The 16,483-nt window shown below is 37.7% G+C and overlaps 1 protein-coding gene across 1 annotated transcript in view; it reads left to right on the top strand.

Moving 5' to 3' along the window:
* The window catches only part of RFX6 (regulatory factor X6), a 42,046-nt gene that overhangs the window by 18,825 nt on the left and 6,738 nt on the right, over positions 1–16,483 (top strand). Inside the window, exons 8-15 of the mRNA XM_087919489.1 lie at positions 1,126–1,203; positions 1,297–1,410; positions 2,262–2,311; positions 3,534–3,693; positions 5,815–5,959; positions 7,846–7,955; positions 12,904–13,021; positions 16,032–16,154. Coding sequence (XP_087775615.1) covers positions 1,126–1,203; positions 1,297–1,410; positions 2,262–2,311; positions 3,534–3,693; positions 5,815–5,959; positions 7,846–7,955; positions 12,904–13,021; positions 16,032–16,154 — 898 coding nt within the window. The remainder of the gene's footprint in view (positions 1–1,125; positions 1,204–1,296; positions 1,411–2,261; positions 2,312–3,533; positions 3,694–5,814; positions 5,960–7,845; positions 7,956–12,903; positions 13,022–16,031; positions 16,155–16,483) is intronic.

The raw sequence follows: 16,483 nt of genomic DNA, 5'->3' as shown, positions 1-16,483 counted from the left end.
CTCCAAACTTTCCTAAGGAAAGTAGATGCACATTGAAGTTTACATGGTAAAAGTTACTTGACCTTTCACTGCTTGTTAAGTCATACCCATTTATTCTGAAATTGTCCTCTGCTAATATAAAAGCTAAGCCAAATCTCCCCCACCCTCTGTCTAAATCTTTCAGCAGTATGTGATCAGGTCTACTGGTATTTTGCTGTGACTACTGTAGCACTTGTGCCTTTGATCTATAGTAGCTTAGTAGCAATTCTAAATGGGTCTCCAGCCTCACAGACCATATCAGCATTAGGATGATATGAGTATATCCTCCAGTTTGATACTATTAAGATGATAACATCAGCAAGTTTATGAGCAATGAATCTATTTCAAGGTGGGCATGCATGTTAGGTATTTGCTAATGAGTTAATTACAGGAGATGGATATCAACAAGGTAAATGAATATTTTTAGGGAGACCGATTAATTTAGTAGCTTCAAAATAAAGAGATAAACCTATTTGGTGTTACAGCTTGAAATACAACTTATTTATTTATTTACCCAATTTCTATATTGCCCATCTCACCTATGCGACTCTGACCAGTTTAGAAATAAATGTATGCAGGGGCATGAGAGTATCCTACACATTTTGCTTAGGGCTCCCTCTGTCTACCTCAAATGTCCTTACTATATACTTACCCCCCAAAAGAGATTTGATTGGTCATAATCCTGGGAAAGAATCTGAATGTCAACAAATGGCAACATTTGTAGCCCTCTGTTTTATGAGGACCGAATTCCATAAGCACAAAGTGGTACAGTAGTTATTTGGCAACAGCGAGAGAACAATGGAAAGTGTCTTGGTTAATCTCAAACTCCTATGAGAAAGGATGTTGCAGTGTCGATAAGCAAGATTGGGATAGTGAATTCCATTGTTTAAAGTCCTATCCTATCAAAGTGGCAAAGTAGCAAAGTATCATAGCTAGAAATAGATTAATGGTCTTTCTATGACTAAGTAAATTATTATTCTTTTAATTTGCAATCATCTGCAATCTATCTTCCTTTCCAAATGCAAAATGTTACAGAAAAAAATCCTGAAGGAGATATAAAGATTTTGTTTAATGTTACTTTATTTTAATTTCTAATTCCTAAAATAGGTGGACACCCTTATCATGATGTACAAAACTCACTGTCAATGTGTTCTTGACAATGCCATTAATGGAAACTTTCAAGAGGTAAGACCTAGAAAACTATGTTAATCCGTTCCTAATATGAGGAGTGTGGCCAGAAATCTCACTCATATTTGCTCTCTTACGTCTCCTCCCTAGATCCAACATTTCCTACTACATTTCTGGCAAGGAATGCCAGAGCATCTTCTTCCCCTGCTTGAAAATGCAATTATCCTTGACATCTTCTGTGTTTGCGACTCAATACTCTATAAGGTCTGTTGCCTTCAGTCACAATGACAGATTTTTATTTTTATTTTTATTTGCAAAACAGGTTCTTACTGACATGGAAAAGTTAGGTCAGCTGCTTTAATGGGTTAGGCAAGGAGGGCAGGTAGCAAAATATGCAATGGTATTTAATTGTGTAATCATGGTTTGCTGCAGACACCACTAATTGCTTCAGACAGCAAAAGTGGTTGACCAAACAGAATGAAACAAATAAAGAAACAGACCAGATCCTATATACAGGAAACAGGCACATTGTTAGGGATGTTTATGGTAGATGCCTTCACACATTATATAAATCCATAAAATGTCCTATGGTTGTTTTTCAAAAGCAAAAAAGAAGTATATTTGTTTTTATAGAATGCATCTTTTATTTCATGTCAATTTTCCTGACAGAAGGAGCCTCATGCAACCGATAACTGAAGCCATTTTTAAACTTTGGCCTAGTAGATTGCCTCTTAATAGGTTGCAACATACCCTACTATTTCCAGCAGTTCAAGACCACTTTGCAACTTACATCTGATAGTTTGCTGTTCTATCCCATCCATGCACATATATGCACTTCTACGAAGGACCTCATGTTATTGAGGGAACACCATGCATTCTACCAATGTGAGCCAATATGAGTTGGGAAGTGAAGAATTCAGCCAAACACTGTATCTTTGCCAGATCCTGTACTGTCATGTGTACGATTACACAAGAAGAGTCATCAATTAATTCCTTCTTATCTGTAATGCAGTGATTTTTTTTATTTGCAACAAAATACCACAGAGCCTGTTAGCCTGATTCCATGCACTTGATAGCATTATTGAGGTATTAATTTTCCTCCTTCTGTATTCAAGGTCCTTATAGATGTACTCATCCCTGCAACTATGCAAGAAATGCCAGAAGGGTAGGTAGCACTGTAGGTGAACTTACTGAAAACATAAGATCAGTGTTGCAATCAGAATAATATTTTTGTTTCTTTAAACACAGAAAATATCAGTTCTTCGGTATAAATGGTATAAGCCTAACTAGCTCAAAAACTGCCACCTGAACCTGGCCAGTTATTGAGATATATGGGAGAATTCCTTTTAAGATTGCCATTCAATGGCATGGTTTTCTTTTATAAAATATGGATCTCTTTTTTTCTTATATAGCTAATATTGGTTTTTGATTTCTTGGCTTTTAGAAAAGAAATTAAGGTACATCTTTTAGTCTCACACCTATGATGATGCTTAATTTGATAATGAAATATCTGTAAGAACAGGTTCATGATTTAACGTGACAATAACATTTTGACCATTATGTGCAGTAGAGAAATATTTTTTGATAAGTTTGTGTGAGAGGGGCACTTATTTGATGACAATTCAAAATCATCAAAGTTCAAAATGGACTACAAAAGAATTAATAGTTTTACTTAATAAGACCCTTATTTTCATTTAGATTTCAGTTCCGCAGAAATTCATATTAATTTATGAAGCTTGAGTCCTTTTTTCATTATTAAAAACTATTCTAAATAGACATCTATAAAGGCTTTCTGTTGTTGAAAGCCCACCATCTGCATGTCAGGGTGTCTTCAAAATTTCTCTTGCTTCCCTGCACAGTTTGTATGTAGCAGCAGATAGAAAGCAATAGTTCTGTTGTGTAGGGAGTGCCAATCTACTTTTCATCATGAGCCAGCTACAGTGATCCAATCGTTTACCTCATTTGAATCCTATTTTATTAGGAAGATGCTACTTTCTGCCTCTATTAAGTTCTGTTGTAGAATTTAAGTATTATAAAATACTTCAAAAGTTTAGATTGGAAGGGATTGAAGTGGCAATAGCCTATTTATCCAGTCAAAATCTGCTGTTGTAATTCTGGAATAAATCAGACAGTGGAAATTAAAGCTGGTACAATGGTATTGGCACAACTTGTTATAATGATGTTTGCCATAAGTGGAAATTCTTGTTCCCAGTCTTATACATTTAGTTTTCTGGTTCTGGCCCTGTAGTTTTCCTATTAAATTCAGACTGTAAAGTCTGATTTGGGTTGAGCGATCACTTTTCTGGATGAAGCTGTTAATATTTTTTTAATCATAGAATACGAACACTTTATATGGATCGATTCCAAACTCTTTATTTTTGTTTCAGAATATTGGCTGATATAAGAAATTTTGCTAAAAACTGGGAACACTGGATTATTTCTGCCCTAGAAAATCTACCAGAGGAACTTGCAGCAAAGAAATTACCGATTGCACGGAGATTTGTATCTTCCCTGAAGCGTCAGACCTCTTTTTTGCACTTAGCCCAGGTAGAGCTAAAGTAATGAGTGATTACAGCATTTATTTTGTAAATTCAGAAAGCACTGTATGTACTCAAGGATGTGCAGAAATTCCTAGTAGAAATGCAGTGAAATTACGCCGCATATGTACTGCAAAGTAGCATAAGAAAAAGAGGAGGGGGAGGTACATGTCCCTGAATCAGAATCAGAATAAAGGAAGCTTGGAGGTCTTCTAGTCCAATCTTCTGCTCAAGCAGGAGACCCTAAACCAGAGGTGTCAAATTTGATTTCATTGAGGGCTGCATCAGGGTTGTGTTTTATCTTGGGGGCAGGGGGCCGTGGCTGGTGGGCCGCGGCCAGCTTGATGTCACTCATGTTCGGGGCACCTGTGGAGGCCCGAGAGCTCTGCCAGGAAAATAAGCTCCCAAGCTCCGTTTTCGACTGCGATGGCCTTCTGCAACCCTCTGCCAGTGAAAACACAGTTCACTGCAAGCCCTCCCAAGCTCCGTTTTCGCTGGCAGAGATGCTGACCGGCTGGTCCTTTGTTGTTTCATTGGGCAGCCCCATTGGTCAGATCTCAGCACCCCATGAGCTGGATCTCTGACCCCATGGGTTGGATCAAACCCCCGGGCCTTGAGTTTAAGACACCTGCCCTAAACAATTTCAGACAGGTGGCTGTCCAGTCTCTTCTTAAAAATCTCCAGTGATGAAGCCCCCACAACTTCTGAAGGCAAGCTGTTCCACTGGTTAATTGTCCTCATTGTTAGGAAATTTCTGCTTAATTCCCTTGCCTTCTTCCTAAAGCAGAGAGGGAATGACTAGCTCAAAATCATCCAGATAGCTTCTTACCTAAGGCAGAGTAGAATACACAGTTGCCTGGTTTCCAGCCTGGAGCCTTAGCAATAGCAATAGCTTATAGACTTATAGACTTATATACAAGGGTGGATTCAACCAGTGTTACTACCAGTTTGGTGACTACATTTTTCATGCGCATGCATGTTTTGCGTGCACGTGCATGTAAAAAACCTTAAGCTGTGCTGCCCGGACAGCTGAAAAGCACTGTGCGCAGGTACGCAACATTTGAAAAGCCTCTTTTTTCCTGCTTTTTCAAACTCAGCTGTGCCGCGCAAAGCAGCTGAGGTTGAAAAAGCAGGAAATAAAGGACAGGTAAGAGCCTGGGCAGGTGGGTGGGCCAAACAGCAGCAAACACAGGTTTGGTGTCTGCTGCTCTTCAGAGCTACCGGTTCTGCTTATATATCACTTTTATAGCCTTCTCTAAGTGGTTTACAGAGTCAGCCTATTGCCCCCAACAATCTGAGTCCTCCTTTTTTGCCGACCTCAGAAGGATGGAAAACTGTGTCAACCTTGAGCCTGGTAAGATTCAAACTGTCAAATTGCAGGCAGCCAGCAGTCAGCAGAAATAGCCTGCAGTACTGCATTTTAACTACTGCGCCATTGCAGACTTAACTATTACACCAAACTGTTTCCCATAATGATAGTCCTCAACTTACAACAGTTCATTTAATGACCATTTAAAATTGCAATGGCACTGAAAAAATTGACCTATGACCATTTTCCCACACTTATGACTATTTCCCACACTTAGGAAAAAAGTGACTTATGACAATTTTCCCACACTTATGACCATTGTAGTATCCCCATAGTCATGTGATCAAAATCCAGATGCTTGGCAACTGATTTATATTTATGACAATCACAGTATCCTGGGATCATGTGATTTACCTTTTGCAAACCTTCTGATGAGAGGAATCAATGGAGAAGTTAGATCCGCTTAACAACTGGGTCACTAACTTAACAACTGCAGTGATTCACATAACAACCATGGCAAGGAAGGTTGTAAAATGGGGCAAAATTCACTTAACTCACTTAGCAACAGAAATTTTGGGCCCAGCTATGGTCGTAAGTCAAGGACTACCTGTATTTGCTCTTGAGGCAGCTAAAATTTAGTTACCAATCTGATAGCATGTTTAGCAAGATATTAATTTCATTAAATTCAATTACATAATATTAATATTTAAGCAGCAAAAAAATCATATTCGACCATGGATAATTTTGAAAACGTAGCTGTGCTGTGCCACTGCTATGCTATCAACAAAAATTCAGGATTTTTCCTCTGTTTTGTCTTCACAGATTGCACGACCCGCTCTCTTTGATCAACATGTAGTGAATGCCATGGTTACTGATATTGAAAAGGTCGATCTGTATGGCATCGGATCTCAGGCACTTCTCACAATTTCGGGGAGCCTGAACTCTGAGGTGGAGGCCTACACTGAATGTAAGCTTCTGCTTACATCTGAAAGGATTGTGTTTCTCATCCTGTCCTAGGGCCTTCATTCTAATTCTGTAAAACTGAAATGCACGCTTGAACTTACCTTATGCTTTCTATACGCGATATGATTTTGTTTTGCATTAGAAGCCAATTTAAAACACAGCTGGCTTCACACATACATCAATGGACTTCTCTATAGAAATATCCAGTTGACTACAGAAATTCCCTGATCACAGTAGATTCCCAATTCAATTCAATGGCATAAAGGAGCTTTCAGTCAACGTTCCCATTGCCTGCAGGGAGCTCTCTTTGACCCTAAAATTTTCCCTAATTTAACACATGGATTAAAAAGTAGCCTGAAAGTGTTGAAATATCAAAATCCATTAAACAAGACATATCCTTTGGAAAGTATATACAGGTAGTCCACAACTTATGACCACAACTGAGCCCCAAAATTGCTGTTGATGAGGGAGACATTTGTTCAGTGAATTTTGCCCCATTTTATGAATTTTCTTGCCACAGTTGTTAAGTGAATCATTGCTGGTGTTAAATTATTAACTCAGTTGTTAGCCGAATCTGGCTTCCCCACTGACTGCTTGTCAGAAGATCGCAAAACGGGATCATAGGGCCTCCAAGACACTGCAAATGTCATAAATATGAGTCAGTTGCCAAGCGTCTGAATTTTGATCACGTGACCATGGGGATGCTAGGATGGTTGTAAGTCTTAAAAACAGTCATAAGTCACTTTTTTTCAGTGCCGTTGTAGCTTCGAACGGTCACTAAACAGACTTGTAAGTCGAGGACTGCCTATAATCATTTGTTGTGTATGTTATTTGAAATTAGTCTTTTCTTCTTTCCCTTCTCTTCTGCATAGCTGCTTCACACACATATAATTTATCAACGTGTATATTTCTCTAGTGATTGTTCCTTTATATTTTGATTAATATCTTTGTGTCTGGCAGTACTCTTTCATTTTGTGTGTGATATGAAAATCATTCATCACATAAGGAAGATTCTAAATGTTTTTGTTGGATTCCTTTTTTTGTTTACTTATTTAGTTGATCCAAATTACTTTTTTTGTTCTCCCTTTTTTAAAAAAAATTCTGATTAAATAAATTTCTCACTGCTGTGAGATAGGCAAAGTTAATTAATACATAGAGGTTCAAACATTGCTTGATCCCACTACGTCAAGACAGATATAATTATATTGTTACTGGTTTGCATGAACTGAAGAACAGCAAATGTAAGCTTATTTATAAATAAATCATAGTTCTTTTTCTCTACCAAAAACTCTGATGGGATGAGTAAGCATAACATTGGATGGGTAAAAGAAGGCTTGATTTTCTTCTACTCTACTATCTTACTATAATTTCCTCCAGTCATTGGCTTTTTGGTTTGGTTAACATACATCTGTGTGCAATAGGCAGCTAGGATCTGAATTCTCGTATGTGCAATAGAGACAATATAATCCCATTAACTGAGAACTCAGCCTTTAATTCATGAGTTCTTCAAAGAAGAATGCTATGAATACGTACAGTGGGACAAAACGTTTTTGAAAAAGGAAATGCATGTAGTAACCCAAACAACAAGTTCTATGATACAAAATTTGAATACAGAACAGAACTGAGTAGCTTGATTGATTGATAGAACTGTCAATTTTGAATAAATGCAGAACCTTCCTAATCACATATTTCCCTGGGAAATAAATCCAGCAGTTAGCTTGATGAACTCAAGAAATCTCCCATATTTTCTCTCTTCTTGTTTTTCCTTCACTGCTCTAATTCTTCCTTTTTCTTTTCTTTACATGCTTCAAAACTAATAATGACGGGTGAGTGGCTTCCTCTCCTGTTCAGAGTAGAGCACAACCACATATTTTCCTTTTTACATGGTAGATGACTCTATTACAGTGTTCCAAGAACTGAAGGACCTCTTAAAGAAGAATGCTACTGTGGAATCGTTTATTGAATGGCTGGATACTGTCATTGAGCAAAGAGTTATTAAGGTAAAACTAAAACTGAAAATAAATGGTTTCCAGTGGTGCTTGTTTATAATCTGATTTTCTGGGTCTTGCCTTTTTGATCATCTTTTCTTCTTATGAAATATTTTTTATCTAATTCTGAATAGTTGTAATTTCAGGCCTCCATAAAATCTTCTGAAGCCTGATTTCAGAACATCTTCCAAAATTTCCACCAGACTGTAATTTTTACAGAATGGTGGAAAAAATTAAGTAAATTATATTAGCAGTATTTGGATTAATTTCATGTTAATTTTACATTTAACATCATTTAAATCAAGCCTAGGATTTTTGGACTGGGTCTCATGTATTCTTTTTTTTTTGTTCTATCCTGGTGCCACTCATTATATATAGAGTAGCCCTAAGAATGCTACCTAAAGGTGAAAAGCATCCTTGGTCCTCAAATTAAACATGAATGTGTATACACACACACACACACACACACACACACACACATGTACGTGTGTATGTGTGTGTGTGTATGCATGTATATTTTTCAAACTATTTATTCATAATATAATACTTTTGAGTTGGAGAAAAAAGAGAAGAAATGTAAATTAATCTTACATTTATATTACTTACAAGGGAACTACAGATGCCCATGCTTTCTCCTTTAGCAACCTGTAGCCTATCTCATTTCCCATGTATCAATGGGATGAATATTTAATTCTTCTCATGGAACTTTTCCTTATAAACCATATAGAGAGGCTAAAGGATGATGGACAGAGATGTAACAACATGTGAAGAAGAGGCACTGTCTATCATATGCCACTCATAAAATAATTGCTATTTTCACACTTCTATCATTCTACCAAAATAATAATAATCAGATAATAAAACGACACTCCCAGGTTTGCTTAGTTAATATTTAGATATTCATTATTTTAAAAAGCAGTGGAGGAAAATTGCTCATCAATTAATATCTGTTATGGAACATTGTTCTAGAATAAACATGTACAATATCCAGTGTTTTCCAGCCACATCTGGAAAAAAGTACTGAACAATTTACTATATGAATCAAGATTAGAGAGTAAGTGGTAATGATTTACAGAGCACATAATCCTTCCATTGCCCTCAGCCTTCTGTTTGGTGAAAAAGAATAGGGCCTCTCCATCATACCAAATGGCTTCTTTTGTTTGCTGTTTGCGAAAGTGGCACTTTATAACTTCACCACAAACAGCTGAAGTCTGATGTCTTACTCGGTGCTAGAGGATTATCCAAAATGAGCATGTGAACACTGTTTGATCCTATTTAACCTCGTGAAATGGGCATATACCACTTTTCAGGGTAAAACCCAGTCATAAATGGCTTATAAACTATTTTATAAAGGGTTTTGGGTTACACATAAAACATACTTACAAATTCAAAAACATTTTTTATAAGCCAGTAGTTTGAAACTCAGCACAACACTTTAATCAAATAAAGATTTAAGGTCCATTTATTTATTTTATTTATTTATTTGATTTGTCAATTGCTTACAAAATAATAGATATAAATATAAACATGAGTAAGAGTACAGAAAATAAGTACGATTAAATGGGGACAATAGGACAGGGACGGGAGGCACGATGGTGCACTTATGCATGCCCCTTACAGACCTCTTAGGAATGGGGTGAGGTCAATAGTGGATAGTTTGAGGTTAAAGGAGTGGGGGTTTGAGGATGTAACTACAGAGTCAGGTAGTGCATTCCAGGCATTGACCACTTTGTTGCTGAAGTCGTACTTTCCGCAATCAAGTTTGGAGCAGTTAATATTGAGATTGTATCTGTTGTGTGCTCTTGTATTGTTGCAGTTGAAGCTGAAGTAGTTGTTGATTGGTAGGACATTGTAGCAGATAATTTTGTGTACTACATAGTTCAAGATTGTCCAAGCCCAAAATTTCAAGTCTGGTGATATAGGGTATTCTGTTACAAGCAGAGGAGTGTAGTACTCTTCTCATGAAATACTTCTGGACTCGCTCAATTGTATTAATGTCTGATATACAGTGTGGATTCCAGACAGATGAGCTGTAGTTAAGTATTGGTCTAGCAAAGGTTTTGTATGCCATAGTTAGCAATTCAATATTTCTAGAGAAGATGCTTCATTAGATTAGATTTACAACTCTTAATGCTTTTTTGGCAATGTTGTTACAGTGAGCTCTGGCACTTAGGTCATTAGATACGAGTACTCCTAGGTCCTTGACAGAGTGAGGGTCATCAGTGAGGTTATTTATGTCCTTTGAGATGGGTAGGACATTGCATACCAATTTTGGGGTAGAAAAGATGAGCCTACAAGTGGAGGGGTTTGTCTTTAGTCCTACCAGATTGATTGGAGATTTAAAAGAGAATTTCTAGTACATGTACTCTGTCAGATAAACCAACGGAAGCCTTATTATGATCACTGCTATCTCTTTAATATATCTTCAATCAGACTATTGACTGATTTGATCTTTAGCTGTTTGATACTTGATTAACTGTATATATTTAGTACCAAGTCATACTGAATAACTTAAACCTATTGGCTCTCTTATCTAATTTTGAGTTTCCATTTAATGTTAAATCAAGGAAGATAATAGAGGAGGCAGAAGAGTAAAATTTAACAAGTAGATATAGCATATTCACAATGTGATTATTCTAAGAACTAAAGTATATGCTTCTCTGGATACCAATTCAGTCTTTCATCCTTTGTTAATAGCTATAATTGGTGGGTAATTTTTAAAGGATTAAAGTATACAGAGCAATCATTTGAAAAATTTCACACCCACATATATCCTGAATCTGATCCAGATCAGGCCTTTCTCTAATGGTTGATATTGAAATAATAAATATGTGCATGTTATATAGTGAGGTGTACAGGGTTGCAATGCAAACTGAGGTGCAGGATCATACAACTGGAAGATGCATCTGTTGAGACAGAAGCTTGGCTTCAGAAGGGAAATACCCAGCCTCTCCTTTCGACCACCTTGTCAACTGGCTGATTCCAAGTCAGGATTTTAAACTATAAACTCCAAACATCCTTCCCCAACCTGGTGTTTTCCAGATGGGCTGACTTAGAATGTGACTGAGATTTTGGGGAACTTTTCTCTCATACAGCTAAAGGGCATCAGATTGGAAAAGTTAGTCTAGAGGATGTGTGAGGTTCAAGATGAGGAAAAAAGGGAGAGAGTTTGGCCCAATGGAAGTCTACAATCACAAGAGGGAAACTAAAAATGTACTGGGTAAGGATATGTACAAATGTTGCTTTCTTGCATTTATGGCATTCAGACGTTGTGAGATTTTTCAGGAGATACAGAGTTAAAGCACATTTTGTTCCCAGTACATTGTGGTAAAGCCTTGCCTTCTTGCAGACTAAAAAATCCACTTTTTGACCTGCAAACTTAATATTATTTTATTGTGACTGTCCTAGATTCTCTGCTTGTTTTCTTCCTATAAGCAAGCTTTAACCTCTCTCCTTCTCACAGTAGTATTCACTGCAAGGGCTTACTTAGTCTTAGTATATTATTCCCACAAAAGATTTTGAACTTCCATTGTTTAATTAAATATCAGCTCCCTATTCTTTCCCCAAGGTATAGTTCATAGTTGAGAATGCAGTTTCTGACTCCTGAGCTAATATCCCTGAACGCCATGCCAGTAAATTCCATGTTTTTTTACTCCTTGTCAGAGTGTATGAAAGATGGTCATAGAAATTTTCTAGTCAGGGAAGGTAGATTCTACACATATTAAATAAAAAAAAAAAAATCAAATGCAAAGTCCCATTTATAAGAGAGAAACATAAGTTTGCTTACTTTTGGATATCTCATTTCATTTTGAGGCAACCATTCTCATTTCTTGTTCCACATTTTTTTATCAGCATTGCTTTTTATAACAGAAACTGCAGACAGCAGACTACCAACCATTATCATTATTTCTTGTGGTCATTTTAAGCTTCCCCTCCTCTTACCATTCATTGCAAAGGTTTGAAATGCAAAACACCAGATTAAAATATTGAATTTCTTGAGCACATATAGACATTCCAAATATTATAAATATGCTACCAAGTACCCTATGACAGAGCTGCTGGGGGGACACAAATATTTACAAGAGGTATTAAACAAAATAAAGTTATATAACATACATAATAACTCTATTGTTTTTGATTCATAAAGTGGTTGTTCCACTGTAACAAAAGGAAGCAGGCAGAAAGCTAATCCATTTATTTAACATTACTCAAAATGTCACAGCTCTATTATTATGTTTGAGGCAAAGTGTTTTAAAAGCAGCTCCTCTAAATTGCTTGTGTGCTCTCAACAAGATCCCAACCCATATTTTGAAAACTCCTTTGAGGTAGGAAATTTAGTTTCAAACTCCTGATTGCTTAATACATTCTATAGGTATCCATTGGATTGAAGTCTCAGGGCTTCTCTGTACTGCCTAGCTGTCACTACTATTTTTTCTTTCCCTGAGCTATTTACTTTTCTCAAAGCTTTTAGTTTTTTAAATAAATCCAGTGGTGAACTGTTTTAGCATCATTGAGGTAAAAGTGTTTCACTCCCACTCCTGAATAGCCCAGTGGCTATTCATGAAGGGAGATGGCTATGAATGTGGTGTGAATCAGTGGTGGGATTCAAATTTTTTTACTAACGGTTCTGTGGGCGTGGCTTGGTGGCCCTGGCAGGGGAAGGATACTGTAAAATCTCCAGTCAGAGGTGGCATTTGCCAGTTCTGTGAACTACTCAAAATTTCTACTACCGGTTCTCCAGAACTGGTCAGAACCTGCTGAATACCACCTCTGTTGTGAATATCTCTTTATGCAAGTTCACTATTCTTTATTAGTTAATATGCAGTTTTCTAGGGAGGCCATCATAGGAAAAAGACAAGTAAACCGATCTCAGGAAATATTAATGCAATGACAGGAATGTGAGATCTGCTCTGTTCTAAAATATAAAAGATTCAAAAACAGGTATTTTTTTCTCTTTTAGGCAAGCAAGCAGAATGGTCGGTCTCTAAAGAAGAGAGCCCAAGATTTCCTTCTCAAGTGGAGCTTCTTTGGAGCTCGAGTAATGCATAATCTCACTTTGAACAATGCATCCAGTTTTGGTATTTGATTCTTCTCCAATTCTTTTGTTTGTTTAAGGAGTATTCCAGATGATGATTTTATTCATATTAAATCAGAGGACGGGTTCTTTTCTGATAAGTTAGTAGTATCACCTTTCAGCTTCAACCAAGTTCTAGTAAGCCTCTTTTTTTTCCCAGGAAAAACAAAAAATCAGAAACAGTTTTAAAGCAGTGCATGCCACCTCCAGAACAGTAAAGTAAACCTGTCTTTCATTCAATTAAGTGCATTGAAAGTAAATCATTTCACACCATGTCTCAATTCCTGTGTTTCTGATACAGTGGCATAATTAGATAAAATATCATCAATTGCCAAATGGCCATCATGCTAGCATCAGTAGTTTAATTAGAGATGGGGCACGGTGTTAAGTACAGAGACTGCTAGAAGTTATTCTTTTTATTCTTTCCAAGCAGAATGTTGGAAAGAAATCCTATAAACAGGATCAGGACAGTGTGAGCAATAAACTGTCAAGAAGCTGGCAAAAAGAAGAAGAAGAAGGAGAAAAAGGATTAAGTTAAAATGGACTGGGTCTAATGGGGTCTGTAGAGAAAACATTCTGGAAAGTCTTCCCCCTGCATCCAAATGGGGGAGGAAGTTGGGCAGCCCTCAAATTATTTGGAATACTTCCATTCTAACCTCCTTTCCTCCCTCCCTTTGCGGCATATGACCTTATAGACCAGTGTATCTCAATCTTAGCAATTTTAAGATTATCTAGATTTCAAATAGCTGGAATCTGGGAACTGAAGTCAAAACATCTTAAAGTTGCTAAGGCTGAGAAACACTCCTATAGATCAGTGGTCGCCAACCAGTGGGCCGGGGACCATTAGTGGTCTGCGAGAAAATTTCAGTGGTCCATGGAGAAATGCCACCCCCAAAGCAGTCCCCCAAAGTACCCCCCACAAAGCAATTAATCCAGGCTGTGCGGGAACACAAGCCTGCACTGCCCACATGGCCCACGGGAACACAAGGCTTGCATCGCTTGCATTGTGAACAACATGAGGTAGTGAAGGGAGGGGGGAAAGGGCATAGGGGAGAATTTGCCTCACTCACCCCATGCACCTCGCCTGGCCACCAGGCGGCTTCTTTCTTCTTCTGCTTTTGGCTGCATGCAAGTAAAGCAGCAAAGGTCTTTCTCTCCCCCAAATTCCTCCAGAAATGAGTCTTTGGGACCCTGCAAGACATCCTGCTCCAAGAGGCTGTGCTGGCGTGACAAGTCTCACAAAGTCTCATTTCTGGCGGAGTTTGCGGGAGAGAAAGAAAGACTTCTGCTGCTACTGCTGCTTTCCTTGCGTGAAGCCAAAAGTCTCTCTCTCTCGCTCTCTCTCCCCCGGAGAATGGAGCTGGAGATGATATCCTGTGTTCCCAAATAAAGAATGATTGATCAATAGGAAAACGGGATGGGGAATTTTCCTGCAGACTTTTTTTGGAATTTTCCCAGGGTCTCTGGTCTGCGGGATTTAAAATTATGAGTTTGGTGGTCCCTGAGGTCCAAAAGGTTGGCAACCCCTGCTATAGATCATAAGCAACTTATCCTTTGCTTGTACATACCTACACAAAAATATACTGGTGCACAAGAAGAGAGGGCTGAAAAACAAAACATTGGTTTGTTAACCAGAAAAAAGAATACAGCCTTTTCTATAATTGCTGATGGTAAAGGAGTTGGAAGCCACATTGTTTGCTTCCCCTACTTTTTAAAATCTTTATTCTTTAAAATAGGAGTATAAACTTATTTGAAGTCTTAAGACACCTTTTTCCTCTAAATCCCTTCCTCAAGCCCTACAAAATTAAAAAGTGTAGTGACACCAACAACTATGCTAAATAATAATAATAATAATAATAATAATAATAATAATAATAATAGTAATAATAGTAATAATAATAATTTTTCAAGTTGAGAATCAACAAGAAACAATTTGAAAAAGTCACCAGATATCAGGACTTGAGAATCTAACTGCAGAGACTCTGGCATAAACCAGTGCAGGTGGTTTCAGTGGTACTCGGCACACTGGCTGCTCTGCCTAAAAACCTAGGCAAGCACTTAAAAACCATTGGCGCTGACAAGATCACCATTGGTTAGCTGCAGAAGGCCACCTTACTGGGATCTGCTTGCATAATCCTTCGATACATCACGCAGTCCTAAACACTTGGGAAGTGTTCGTCTAGTGATTTGTGATACGAAACCCAGCATGGTTATCTCATTTGCTGTGTATACTGTCATTTTTGTGTACAATAATAGAATAATAATAATTGTGCAGCCCCTGTAAAAACAGCTGTTGATCGCCATGCATATTTATTTATTTTTCTTCCTTTGAATCATATACTTTCTTATCATGTGCAAGTTACCACATCTTCACTCACAGAACTAGTTTATCATGTGACAAGGATAAGTATGACTTCTCTGTCATAAAGTAGAACATGAATTCATCCTTATACCATCCAAATCATCAGATATATATATTTTTGTGAAAAGATGAGAGACCTGGTTCTCACAATAGATATGATGGGTGGGTGGGAGAGTTATGCAAACACTAGATATTTAATAGAGACGATATTCTGCCATATGTATAACAACATTATTCTTTTAGAGTTCGTTATACATACAAATTTACAAATAGGCTGTCAAAATTCTGTCAGCTTCTTTTTAGTCGTTTAACATTCGAAAAATGCAGCAAATCCATATTCCTGCATGGATTCAATGTTATCATGTTCTACTGTAGGTCTGTTCAAGTATAAAGCCTGTCTCACTTTCATCAGTGTTGTACTTTGATGTCATCGGTGGTCAAATAACTTGCAGGACAGTAAACATATTGAGTGAGGTGGGCCAGCATCAAGCAAGATTAGGGTAAGGAGTTAAGCACCATGCTTTGTTGGTCTTAGTAGGTCACTGAAAGTCCAGCAGTTATTTGTTTGTTTCACTTGCTCCTTGTGCAGTGTTGAGAGATGGTCAGCAAGATAAGGTTATGCACCATCTCTTCACTTTTCTTCCTGTGGCAGGTTCATTTCATCTCATCCGCATGCTTTTAGATGAATACATCCTGCTTGCGATGGAGACCCAATTCCAGAATGATAAAGAACAAGAACTTCAGAATTTATTGGACAAATATATGAAGAATCTAGGTAACTGGGGTTGGCAGTTTGCAATCTTTAGAGCTCTGGAGCCCAATGGGGTGTGCCTCTTTGTTTAATGTTAGGTGGGCAGATGCCAAAATTGAGTGAATATTTGTGTGCTGTTCAGCCAGTTATAGTTAATGGGAATTGGTATAATTAGTTAGTAATTGGGAGCTGTTCCCTTAAGGGAATGCATCATGGTAAATGTAGTTAAGGTATCCTGGGCAATGTAGTCCATGTTATGTGGTCACATCTATAATCCTGATTGGTCACTGAATTGACCCTTGGTGGGTTGGGGGAGGTTTCTTCACTCTTGCTCGGACCCTAGCATCATGCTA

This window comes from Pseudonaja textilis, chromosome 1, assembly GCF_049901715.1.
Source record: "Pseudonaja textilis isolate UNSWEBS1 chromosome 1, rPseTex1.2, whole genome shotgun sequence".
In the NCBI taxonomy this organism is placed as follows: Eukaryota; Metazoa; Chordata; class Lepidosauria; order Squamata; family Elapidae; genus Pseudonaja; species Pseudonaja textilis.
The sequence above is the reverse complement of the archived record's forward strand: the minus strand, read 5'-3'. Positions and strand labels throughout refer to the sequence as shown.